The following is a 12,761-nucleotide window of genomic DNA, read 5'->3' as shown; positions in this document are numbered from 1 at the left end:
CACAGGTAATGGTCATAACTAAACCAGTTAGAGCCTCACATTTGCCACCTGCCAGTAATGTTGTGATGTCACAATCCACTGCAAGCAGTTTAGATGACCAAACTGAAGAAATTGGCAAACCACCTGAAAAACCTTCACGACCTTCAAGAGCTGCTGCATCTTCACACACACCTTCTCAGGAAAGCCCAACTAAAACCTTGCCCTCTGCTGAAGACCCTCCACTTACAAGTTCTTTGTTTGGTGTGCCCCCACCTCAGCCATCCAGCTATCCACCTCCATCTGATGAGAAACCTTGTGTATCTCCTTTTGGTGTTCCTCCTCCTCTTCCAGACAATTGTCCTGCAGTAGGCTTACTCTCATCTCGGAATGATGTAAAGAAAACTTCCAGTTCTCCCTTTGATGCCCCTCCATCACTACCCCCTAATTTGCCCTCCGGTCATCCCTCTTCTATACCTCAGAAGGAACCATTTGCAGGTCAGCAAATGGGATCACCACCATTCTTACCATCTAATGGTCCATCAAGTGATTCACCATCATGTGATCCACCTTCTGGTCCACCCCCAGGTCCTCCTCCAGTCCTACCATCTGATAAATCCACATCAACTTCAGCAAAGGACCTACCTCCAGTTATACCTGCCCGCTCCCGGCCACCAGTGCCAGGGAGAACAGGCACTGGTCCACCTCCACCCATCCCTTCAAGAAACCTTCCCCCAGTTCCTGCTCGTAATCTCCCTCCTGTTCCACCAAGGAAATAAGCATTTTTTTTAAAACTACCCTGAATAGTCTAGTCACAAAATAGTATACACAAAAACTGTTGAAATTTTCTTCATAAGCCACATGTATGCACATTTGCTTAATGCAATGATTTTTTTTATCTTGATAAAGTGTTAAAAGCTGTTGATATCTCCATACAGGTATGAGGCTTACTGCTTTTGTAGTGATGTTCTTTTCTTATATGTTGAAGTTTTGTTTTCGTGGATTGATTTATTTCTGTAAAACCTTTTGATATCAGTCTCCTTGTGATATGCCAAATTATATGCATTTTACTAATGTAATTAAAAATGATCTGTGCTGAAACAGGAAAACTTGGAAAACTTATTTCTGTTGAGAAATATGTCTGTGGTTCAGTCCATCTTTTATAAACTGAAGCCAGTGAAGACGTCTTCCATGCTAGCTGTCATACATAGTACTTAGGTGCCTCATCACTGGTGTTAACCATATTCTTGTTAAACCCTAGTCACTTTATCTTTCATCACTGGTACGATGAATTTTTTTCATTAAACTTAGTATTAAGAATCCATATTGGCTATCTGCAACTGGAAAATTATATATTTTTGTCAAACCTGTATATCCATTAGAAACTTAAAACAGAATGGAAACTGTTCGTGTTGAACCCAGTCTGATGTATGACTTGGGGTGGGCATCATTAGAATTTCTGCTTCATAGTATATTGCAAATATGGTTTTTTATATATTTTCTTTTTTCTTCAGCAGCGGGTGGGTGAATGTGTCACAAGTGGGTTTAGATTTAACCATTTGGCATTATTTAAGCAAAAGTCAGTTAAAATCAGCTAGAAGTTGTTTGGAATTTTGATCATAATGAATCTGTTAAAATTATTATGAATATGAATTAATGAAATTTGATACAGTGAGGTTGTAATGTATGATGAATTTCACATGACAAAGTTATGACTGCCACATGAAAAGATGGAACTTTTGATGACTGTTAATTCTGGTATTTTGAAGGACTCGCTCATGTGATTCATTGTCCTTAGTGAAAATCAAGAATGTTTAACATAGTTCTGTTTACCTATAACAGTTGACCGAATAATTAATGCAGCTTGATTTATGAACTCTTTAAAAGTTCTCTTTGTTTTTGATATATTTTACTTAGATCAAACAGCTCTTAAATATTGGTCGTGTTTGGATTTCATGTTTTGGAACAGAAAATCTTAAGCATGTTCTTAATGTTTATATTAAATGATTCAGTGCACCAAGCATGCTAGTTTGCAAGTTTGTTTCACCCAGAAACACAAATGATGTTTATCTAACTTTTAAATGTATATACTGAATATGATTTGTAGATTAAGCTTGAAGCAAATGATATGCTTGACATCTTGAGTGCAGCATTTATTTTGAGTAATGGTTACATATTAAGATTCATAATATAGAATATTTTAAGATGATTTTTTTTTAATTTAATGGATTATGCTGCGGTGTTTTCATATCTAATGACTTGGTGCTTATTGTGGATTGACCCACAGACATAGAAGATTTCAGCATTGTCAGATATCCTTGCTTTCGATGGTGATTCATGCTAGGCAAAAAGAAAAATGAGAATCAGGAAATTGATGAAATGACCAGCATATAGGGAAAATATTTTATTATATTATTATAGCCACCTCTGTAAATGAATGATCTGACCAGGAATGATTATTACTTTGTACATTACATTAACAAAGGCCTCTTTGATTTTTTTTTTTTTATAAAATGATTAAGGTTGTGCCAGTAGCAAGGTAAATTATAAACAGCCCTTGTGCCAGCAGTAAGGCAATACAGTCATACATGCATAGACTGCTTGACGTTGTATTTGCTTATTTCTTTAATTCAGATTCTTCGTGTAATAATTTGTTCATATTAATAATAATCATAATTTTTTATGGATTAAGGTAAAAGTTTAGATGTTTTACAATTTAAGTTATCAATTTGTTGAACTCGTTCCCAGAAATATTTCACTATATGATTTTTTTTCTTTGAATCTGAAATAATTCTTGACTTTTAACTAAGAACCAAAAGAAATTATACCTGGATGTCTGCTTTGAATACAAGAACTTATGTACTGTAAGTGCTGTTTTTGGTCATGAATTAGCTGTTTAATTTTCTTGCAATTTTATTTTTTACTTGAATTAATGTGCTGCATGTGTGATTAGTAAGTTAGTATGTAAGTGAAAAGATGAGATGTTCTACTTAGAGGTATTGAGCTACTTAATCTTTAGTTGAATACTGATTACTAGCAACAGTATTTGGTGTTTTATAAGATAAGCATACTAACTTTCATTTGAATCATTGAAATGAGATTGCGATACATTTAGTAAGACTGATTCCATAGGTATGATTTAGCAACTTCTTTTGCATTATATCGGATTGTCATTTTGTATGATAATCACCAAAACTGTAACTAATAAACATTAGATATATAAGTACAACCAACATTGTGATAACTAGTTTTTTATCAAAGGTTAAACATGAGAGTTGTGAAAAGATTCCATTTCTGGGTGAACCCCATCATTTCTACAGTTTTGTAGTAATTAATAATTGAATTATTAGTCCCATTATGTATTGTATTTGCTATATTTCATCATACTAAAAAATATATCAGCAAAATTTTCTGTTTAGTTTTGCATTAGTGTGGTTTCATTGGAATTATTTGGATTGCTTTGGAAAGTATGTTTTTGCTCCTTTTTAAAGAAGGTTGGGAAAACATGTTGCAATGCATTATATACTGATTCTCAGCTTCATTTGTAGCCTGCCTATGAAGTTTGATGTCAAAGCATCTTTATATATAGATGTTGTCTATTACTTGCATGCTGGTGTGTTGGTGAAATAATCACAGGTAAAGTGTAGTGTTTATTGTGCATAATACTCTGAAATGTAGTGTAAGCTACCTATAATCATGTTAGGTTTTTTGAATGCTCCAGCACCTGAAAATAGTGTGGTGCAATTTTTTTATCAGACTTACACAGCTGCAAATTGATGTAATTTGACATTGAGGCATCCAAAGGTTATGTTATTTTGTATTTATTTCTGTATTTTAAGATACTGCTTGAGGAATGCAGATTTAAGTCTTGTTTACTGAAGAAACTGGACCTTGGTACAGAAAGCCCTTCTACTTCCAACAAAGTATCTGCCCCCAAAAAACATATAACTTTGTCGACCACAATTCTTAAAACCAGAACTATATAACTGTTGGTTAGTAGTTATTCCTCACCTCCAGAATACACACACACACACACACACACACACACACACACACACACACATGTAGATGCAACATGAAGTTAGCTGTCAAAAAAAGCTTTCTGTGTTTCCATAATGTTAAGGAATGTAAGCTTAGAAGATGGGCAGATATTTTATTCCTAGTCATAAAGCTATAATGGGAAAATATAATTCCCTTTTTTTCTCTTATCCTTTGTGCATGTACCCAGTCTAATGTTAGAGGTGCTCATTTCCATTGTGCAGATGGGAAGTTTTCATAAGCAGTTTGGAGTTGCTTTTGAAACAGCAACCGCAGAAGAATTATCTTAGGATCTTCATTTGTCTTTTATCACATGGAAACTTCTAGTGTATCACTTGTAGACTTGGATGCTGGATATGTTGTCAGCTTCACATGTGTTCATAGTACATGAGAATTAAGAAGGTGTCACTGCAGGGGCAAGCTGACTTTAAGCTTCATGCAGCATTAATCAGCTATGCTAACAGTGAGTTCAATTGTGGTTTACTGTATTTTGCATCTTGCCTATATTTATCTGCTTTACCCACCAAGCAGATTATGAAGTACATAATAGAATGATAAGTGAAATGTTTATTTCTAAAAGAAAGCTCATTGCTGAAGGTTGGTAAGCTTGTGATAATAGATTTTACAGGTGCAAAATCATTGCTGAAGTTCCACTTAATACCACAGTATATTCATAAGTTTAAGTCAACCAGGAAAGGAATCAGAGCAAAAATATAGAATTTGCAAAGTATACTAAGGGTAGTATTTATTTTATCCCTGAGGATAGGGGAGAAAGAATACTTCCCACGTATTCCCTGCGTGTCGTAGATGGCGACTAAAAGGGAAGGGAGCTGGGGGCTGGAAATCCTTCCCTCTCATTTTTTTTTTTAATTTTCCAAAAGAAGGAACAGAGAAGGGGGTCAGGTGAGGATATTCCCTCAAAGGTCCAGTCCTCTGTCCTTAAAGCTACCTCGCTAACGCGGGAAATGGTGAATATTTTGAAAAAAAAAAAATGATTTGGTAAACAGAGAAGAGGTAGTAAAAGCTTTGCGGAAGATGAGAGCCGGCAAGGCAGCGCGTTTGGATGGTATTGCAGTGGAATTTATTAAAAAAGGGGTGACTGTATTGTTGACTGGTTGGTAAGGTTATTTAATGTATTAATGATTCATGGTGAGGTGCCTGAGGATTGGCGGAATGCTTGCATAGTGCCATTGTACAAAGGCAAAGGGGATAAGAGTGAGTGCTCAAATTACAGAGGTATAAGTTTGTTGAGTATTCTTGGGAAATTATATGGGAGGGTATTGATTGAAAGGGTGAAGGCATGTACAGAGCATCAGATTGGGGAAGAGCAGTGTGGTTTTAGAAGTGGTAGAGGATGTGTGGATCAGGTGTTTGCTTTGAAGAATGTATGTGAGAAATACTTAGAATAAAAGATGGATTTGTATGTAGCATTTATGGATCTGGAGAAGGCATGTGATAGATTTGATAGAGATGCTCTGTAGAAGGTATTAAGAATATATGGTGTGGGAGGCAAGTTGTTTGAAGCAGTGAAAAGTTTTTATCGAGGATATAAGGCATGTGTACATGTAGGAAGAGAGGAAAGTGATTGGTTCTCAGTGAATGTAGGTTTGCGGCAGGGGTGTTAGATGTCTCCATGGTTGTTTGATTTGTTTATGGATGGGGTTGTTAGGGAGGTGAATGCAAGAGTTTTGGAAAGAGGGGCAAGTATGCAGTCTGTTGTGGATGAGAGAGCTTGGGAAGTGAGTAAGTTGTTTGCTGATGATACAGTGCTGGTGGCTGATTCATATGAGAAACTGTAGAAGCTAGTGACTGAGTTTGGTAAAGTGTGTGAAAGAAGAAAGTTGAGAGTAAATGTGAATAAGAGTAAGGTTATTAGGTACAGTAGGGTTGAGGGTCAAGTAAATTGGGAGGTAAGTTTGAATGGAGAGAAACTGGAGGAAGTGAAGTGTTTTAGATGTCTGGGAGTGGATTTGGCAGCGGATGGAACCATGGAAGCGGAAGTGAATCATAGGGTGGAGGAGGGGGCGAAAATCCTGGGAGCCTTGAAGAATGTGTGGAAGTCAAGAACATTATCTCAGAAAGCAAAAATGGGTATGTTTGAAGGAATAGTGGTTCCAACAATGTTGTATGGTTGCAAGGCGTGGGCTATGGATAGAGTTGTGCGCAGGAGGGTGGATGTGCTGGAAATGAGTTGTTTGAGGACAATATGTGGTGTGAGGTGGTTTGATCGAGTAAGTAATGTAAGGGTAAGAGAGATGTGTGGTAATAAAAAGAGTGTGGTTGAGAGAGCAGAAGCAGGTTTTTTGAAATGGTTTGGTCACATGGAGAGAATGAGTGAGGATAGATTGACCAAGAGGATATATGTGTCAGAGGTGGAGGGAACGAGGAGAAGTGGGAGACCAAATTGGAGGTGGAAAGATGGAGTGAAAAAGATTTTGAGTGATCGGGGCCTGAACATGCAGGAGGGTGAAAGGTGTGCAAGGAATAGAGTGAATTGGAACGATGTGGTATAGTGGGGTCAACTTGCTGTCAATGGATTGAACCAAGGCATGTGAAGCATCTTGGGTAAACCATGGAAAGTTCTGTGGTGCCTGGATGTGGAAAGGGAGCTGTGGTTTCGGTGCATTATTACATGACAGATAGAGACTGTGAACGAATGGGGCCTTTGTTGTCTTTTCCTAGTGCTACCCCACACACATGAGGGGGGAGGGGGTTGTTATTCCATGTGTGGCGGGGTGGCAATGGGAATGAATAAAGGCAGGCAGTATGAATTATGTCGTGGGTATATATGTATATGTCTGTGTGTGTATATATATGTATACATTGAGATGTATAGGTATGTATATGTGCTGTGTGTGGACGTGTATGTATATACATGTGTATGTGGGTGGGTTGGGCCATTCTTTCGTCTGTTTCCTTGCACTACCTCGCTAACGCGGGAGACAGCAACAAAGAAAATAAATAAATAAAATAATACTAAGGGTAGTGAGTTTTGGGATGAAGTAAGATTGTTAGTGAAAGAGAAGAGAGAGGCATTTGGATGATTTTTGCAATGAAGTAGTGCAAATGACTGGATGATGTATGAAAGAAAGTGGCAGGAGGTCAAGAGAAAGGTGCAAGAGGTGAAAGAGAGGGCAAATGAGAGTTAGGGTAAGAGAGTATCATTAAATTTTAGGGAAAATAAAAAATTGTTTTGGAAGGAGGTAAATAAAGTGCATAAGGCAAGAGAACAAATGGGAACATTGGTGAAGGGGGCTAATTGGAGGTAATAGCAAGTAGTGGTGAAGTAAGAGATGGAGTGAGTATTTTGAAGGTTTGTTGAATATGTTTGATGACAGAGTGGCAGATATAGGGCATTTTGGTCGAGGTGGTGTGCGAAGTGAGAGGATCAGGGAGAATGGTTTGGTGAACAGATAAGAGGTAGTGAAAGCTTTGCGGAAGATGAACGCCAGCAAGGCGGTGGCTTTGGATGGTATTGCAGTGAAATATGTTATAAAAATGGGTGACTGTGTAGTTGATTGGTTGGTATGGATATTCAGTGTATGTATGGTTCATGGTGAAGTGCCTGAGGATTGGCAGAATGCATGCATAGTGCCAGTGTACAAAGGCAAAGGGGATAAAGGTAGTATTATTACAGAGGTATAAGTTTTTTGAGTATTCCTGAGAAATTATATGGGAGTGTATTGATTGAGAGGGTAAAGACATGTACAGGGCATCAGATTGGGAAGGAGCAGTATGGTTTCAGAATTGGTAGAGGATGTGTGAACCAGGTGTTTGCTTTGAAGAATGTATGTGAGAAATACTTACAAAAACAGATGGATTTGTCTGTAGCATTTATGGATCTGGTGAAGGTATATGATAAGGTTGATAGAGATGATTTGTGGAATGTATTATGAGTATATGTGTGGGAGGTAAGATGCTTGAAGCAGTGAAAAGTTTTTACCGGAAATGTAAGGCATGTATACGAGTAGGAAGAGAGGAAAGTGATTGGTTCCCAGTGAATGTCGGTTTGCGGCAGGGGTGCATGATGTCTCCATTGTTGTCTAATTTGTTTATGGATGGGGTGGTTATGGAGGTGAATGCAAGAGTTTTGGAAAGAGGGGCAAGGATGCATTTTGTTGTAGATGAGAGGGCTTGGGAAGTGAGTCAGTTGTTGTTTGCATTTGCTGATGATACTGATCTGGTGGCTGATTGAGGTGAGAAACTGCAGAAGCTGGTGACTGAGTTTGGTAAAGTGTGTGAAAGAAGAAGGCTGAGAGTAAATGTGAGTAAGAGCAAGGTTATTAGGTTCAGTAGGGTTGAGGGACAAGTCAGTTGGGAGGTAAGTTTGAATGGAGAAAAACTGGAGGATGTTAAGTGTTTTAGATATCTGGGACTTAGCAACGGATGGAACCATTGAAGTGAAAGTGAGTCACTGGGTGGGGGAGGGGGTGAAGGTTGTGGGAGCGTTGAAGAATGTGTGGAAGGCAAGAACGTTATCTCAGAGAGCAAAAATGGGTATGTTTGAGGGAATAGTGGTTCCATCAATGTTATATGGTTGTGAGGCATGGGTTATAGATAGGGTTGTGCAGAGGAGGGTGGATGTGTTGGAAATGAAATGTTTAAGGACAATATGTGGTGTGAGGTGGTTTTATCGAGTAAGTAATGAAAGGGTAAGAGAGATGTGTGGTAATGAAAAAGAGTGTGGTTGAGAGAACAGAAGAGGGTGTATTATTGAAATGGTTTGGTCACATGGAGAGAATGAGTGAGGAAAGACTGACAGAGAGGTTATATGTGCCAGAGGTGAAGGGAACGAGGAGAAGTGGGAGACCAAATTGGAGGTGGAAGGATGGAGTGAAAAGGATTTTGAGCTATTGGGGCCTGAATATACAGGAGGGTGAAAGGCATGTAAGGAATAGAGTGAATTGGAATGATGTGATATACCGGGCTTGATGTGCTGCCAATGGATTGAACCCGGGCATGTGAAGCGTCTGGGGTAAACCATGGAAAGTTTTGTGGGGCCTGGATGTGGAAAGGGAGCTATGGTTTTGATGCATTATATAGGACAGCTAGAGACTGAGTGTGAATGAATGTGGCATTTGTTGTCTTTTCCTAGCGCTACCTCGCGCACATGCGGGGGGAGGTGGCTGTCTTTTCATGTGTGGCGGGGTGGCGACGGGAATGAATAAGGGCAGACAGTATGAATTACGTACATGAGTATATATGTATGTGTCTGAGTGTGTATATATATGTAAACGTTGAGATGTATAGGTATGTATATGTGTGTGTGTGTGGACATGTATGTATATACATGTGTACATTGGTGGGTTTGGCCATTCTTTCATCTGTTTCCTTGCGCTACCTCACTAACGAAGGAGACAGCGACAAAGTAAAATAAAATAGAATATATATTAGTTTTATTTATTCATTATACCTTGTTTCTGTCTCCCTTGTTAGTGAGGTAGCGCAAAGAAATGGACGAAAGAATGGCCCAACCCACCCACATACACTTGTATATACATAAACGCCCACACATTCACATATACATACCTATATATTTCAACATATACATACATATACATACACAGACACATACATATATACACATGTACATATTCATACATGCTGCCTTCATCCATTCCCGCCGCCACCCCACCGTACATGAAATGGCATGTGAGGTAGCGCTAGGAAAGGACAACAAAGGCCATATTCGTTCACGCTCAGTCTCTAGCTGTCATGTGTAATGTACCAAAACCACATTTCCCTTTCCACATCAAGGCCCCACAAAACTTTCCATGGTTTACCCTAGACACTTCACATGCCTTGGTTCAATCCATTGACAGCACGTCGACCATTGTATACCACATCATTCCAATTCACTCTATTCCTTGCTCGCCTTTCACCCTCCTGCATGTTCAGACCCCGATTGCTCAAAATCTTTTTCACTCCATCTTTCCACCTCCAATTTGGTCTCCCACTTCTCGTTCCCTCCCCATCTGACACATATATGCTCTTTGTCAACCTTTCCTCACTCGTTCTCTCCATGTGACCAAATCATTTCAGTACACCCTCTTCTGCTCCCTCAACTACGTTCTTTTTAATACCACACATCTCTCTTACTCGATCAAACCACCTCACACCACATATTGTCCTCAAACATCTCATTTCCAACACATCCACCCTCCTCCGCACAACCCTATCTATAGCCCATGCCTCACAACCATATAACATTGTTAGAACCAATATTCCTTCAAAGATACCCTTTTTTTGCTCTCCAAGATAACATTCTCGCCTTCCACAGATTGTTCAAAGCTCCCAGAACCTTCGCCCCCTCCTCACACTGTGACTCACTTCTGCTTTCATTGGTTCCATCTGCTGCCAAATCCACTCCCAGATATCTAAAACACTTCACTTCCTCCAGTTTTTCTCCATTTAGACTTACCTCCCAGTTGACTTGTCCCTCAACCCTACTGAACCTAATAACCTTGCTCTTATTCACATTCTCCCTCAACTTTTTCCTTTCACATACTTTTCCAAACTCAGTCACCAACTTCTGCAGTTTCTCACTTAAATCAGCCACTAGAGCTGTATCATCAGGGAACAACAACTGACTCACCTCCCAAGCTCTCTCAACCACAACAGACTGCATACTTGCCCCTCTCTCCAAAACTCTTGCATTCACCTACCCTAACAATCCCATCCATAAACAAATTAAACAACCATAAGGACATCACGCACCCATGCCGCAAAGCGACATTCACTGGGAACCAATCACTTTCCTCTCTTCCTACTCGTACACATGCCTTACATTCTCGATAAAAACATTTCATTGCTTCTAGCAAGTTACCTACCACACCATGTACTCTTAATACCTTCTATAAAGCGTCTCTATCAACTATATCATATGCCTTCTCCAAGCCTTCTCCAGATCCATAAATGCTACACACAAATCCATCTGTTTTTCTAAGTATTTCTCACATATATTCTTTAGAGCAAACACCTGATCCACACATCCTCTACTACTAATAAAACCACACTGCTCTTCCCCAATCTAATGCTCTGTACATGCCTTTACCCTCTCAATCAATGCCCTCCCCTATAATTTCCCAGAAATACTAAACAAACTTAAACCTCTATATATTCTTCTTTCTTTTTTCAAACTATTTGCCATTTCCCGCATTAGCAAGGTAGCGTTGAGAACAGAGGACTGGGCCTCTGAGGGAATATCCTCACCTGGCCCCCTTCTCTGTTCCTTCTTTTGGAAAATTAAAAAAAAAAACGAGGGGAGGATTTCCAGCCCCCCCCGCTCCCTCTCCTTTTAGTCACCTTCTATGACACGCAGGGAATATGTGGGAAGTATTCTTTCTCCCTTATCCCTAGGGATAACCTCTGTATATATTTATAAATATTTTTTCAGTGGGTGGGTTGGGCCATTTCTTTCGTCTGTTTCCTTGCGCTACCTTGCTAACGCGGGAGACAGCAACAAAGTATAATAATAATAATAATAATAATAATATTCTTTCATACTATTTGCCATTTCCTGCATTAGTGAAGTAGTGCTAAGAACAGAGAACTGAGCCTTTGAGGGAATATCCTCACTTGTCCCCCTTCTCTGCTCCTTCCTTTGGAAAATTATAAACAAGAGGGGAAGATTTCCAGCCCCCCGCTCCCTCCCCCTTTAGTTACCTTCTACCGCATGTAGGGAATGCATGGGAAGTATTCTTTCTCCCTTATTCCCTAGTATATATATATATATATATATATATATATATATATATATATATATATATATATTTTTTTTTTTTTTTTTTTTTTTTATACTTTGTCGCTGTCTCCCGCGTTTGCGAGGTAGCGCAAGGAAACAGACGAAAGAAATGGCCCAACCCCCCCCCCATACACATGTACATACACACGTCCACACACGCAAATATACATACCTACACAGCTTTCCATGGTTTACCCCAGACGCTTCACATGCCTTGATTCAATCCACTGACAGCACGTCAAACCCTGTATACCACATCGCTCCAATTCACTCTATTCCTTGCCCTCCTTTCACCCTCCTGCATGTTCAGGCCCCGATCACACAAAATCTTTTTCACTCCATCTTTCCACCTCCAATTTGGTCTCCCTCTTCTCCTCGTTCCCTCCACCTCCGACACATATATCCTCTTGGTCAATCTTTCCTCACTCATTCTCTCCATGTGCCCAAACCATTTCAAAACACCCTCTTCTGCTCTCTCAACCACGCTCTTTTTATTTCCACACATCTCTCTTACCCTTACGTTACTTACTCGATCAAACCACCTCACACCACACATTGTCCTCAAACATCTCATTTCCAGCACATCCATCCTCCTGCGCACAACTCTATCCATAGCCCACGCCTCGCAACCATACAACATTGTTGGAACCACTATTCCTTCAAACATACCCATTTTTGCTTTCCGAGATAATGTTCTCGACTTCCACACATTTTTCAAGGCTCCCAAAATTTTCGCCCCCTCCCCCACCCTATGATCCACTTCCGCTTCCATGGTTCTATCCGCTGACAGATCCACTCCCAGATATCTAAAACACTTCACTTCCTCCAGTTTTTCTCCATTCAAACTCACCTCCCAATTGACTTGACCCTCAACCCTACTGTACCTAATAACCTTGCTCTTATTCACATTTACTCTTAACTTTCTTCTTCCACACACTTTACCAAACTCAGTCACCAGCTTCTGCAGTTTCTCACATGAATCAGCCACCAGCGCTGTATCATC

At 39.6% G+C, this 12,761-nt stretch overlaps 1 protein-coding gene across 1 annotated transcript in view; it reads left to right on the top strand.

The window, feature by feature from the left end:
• The window catches only part of LOC139755680 (uncharacterized), a 47,126-nt gene extending 35,001 nt beyond the window's left edge, over positions 1-12,125 (top strand). The window contains exon 5 of the mRNA XM_071674327.1: positions 6-12,125. Within this exon, the coding sequence (XP_071530428.1) occupies positions 6-755 (750 nt within the window). The 3' untranslated portion in view covers positions 756-12,125. The remainder of the gene's footprint in view (positions 1-5) is intronic.
• Positions 12,126-12,761: the final 636 nt, after the last annotated feature.

The sequence above is a fragment of the Panulirus ornatus genome, chromosome 19, assembly GCF_036320965.1.
Source record: "Panulirus ornatus isolate Po-2019 chromosome 19, ASM3632096v1, whole genome shotgun sequence".
Lineage (NCBI taxonomy): Eukaryota > Metazoa > Arthropoda > Malacostraca > Decapoda > Palinuridae > Panulirus > Panulirus ornatus.
Note: the sequence above shows the minus strand (reverse complement) of the source record. Positions and strands in the feature narration are given on the sequence as shown.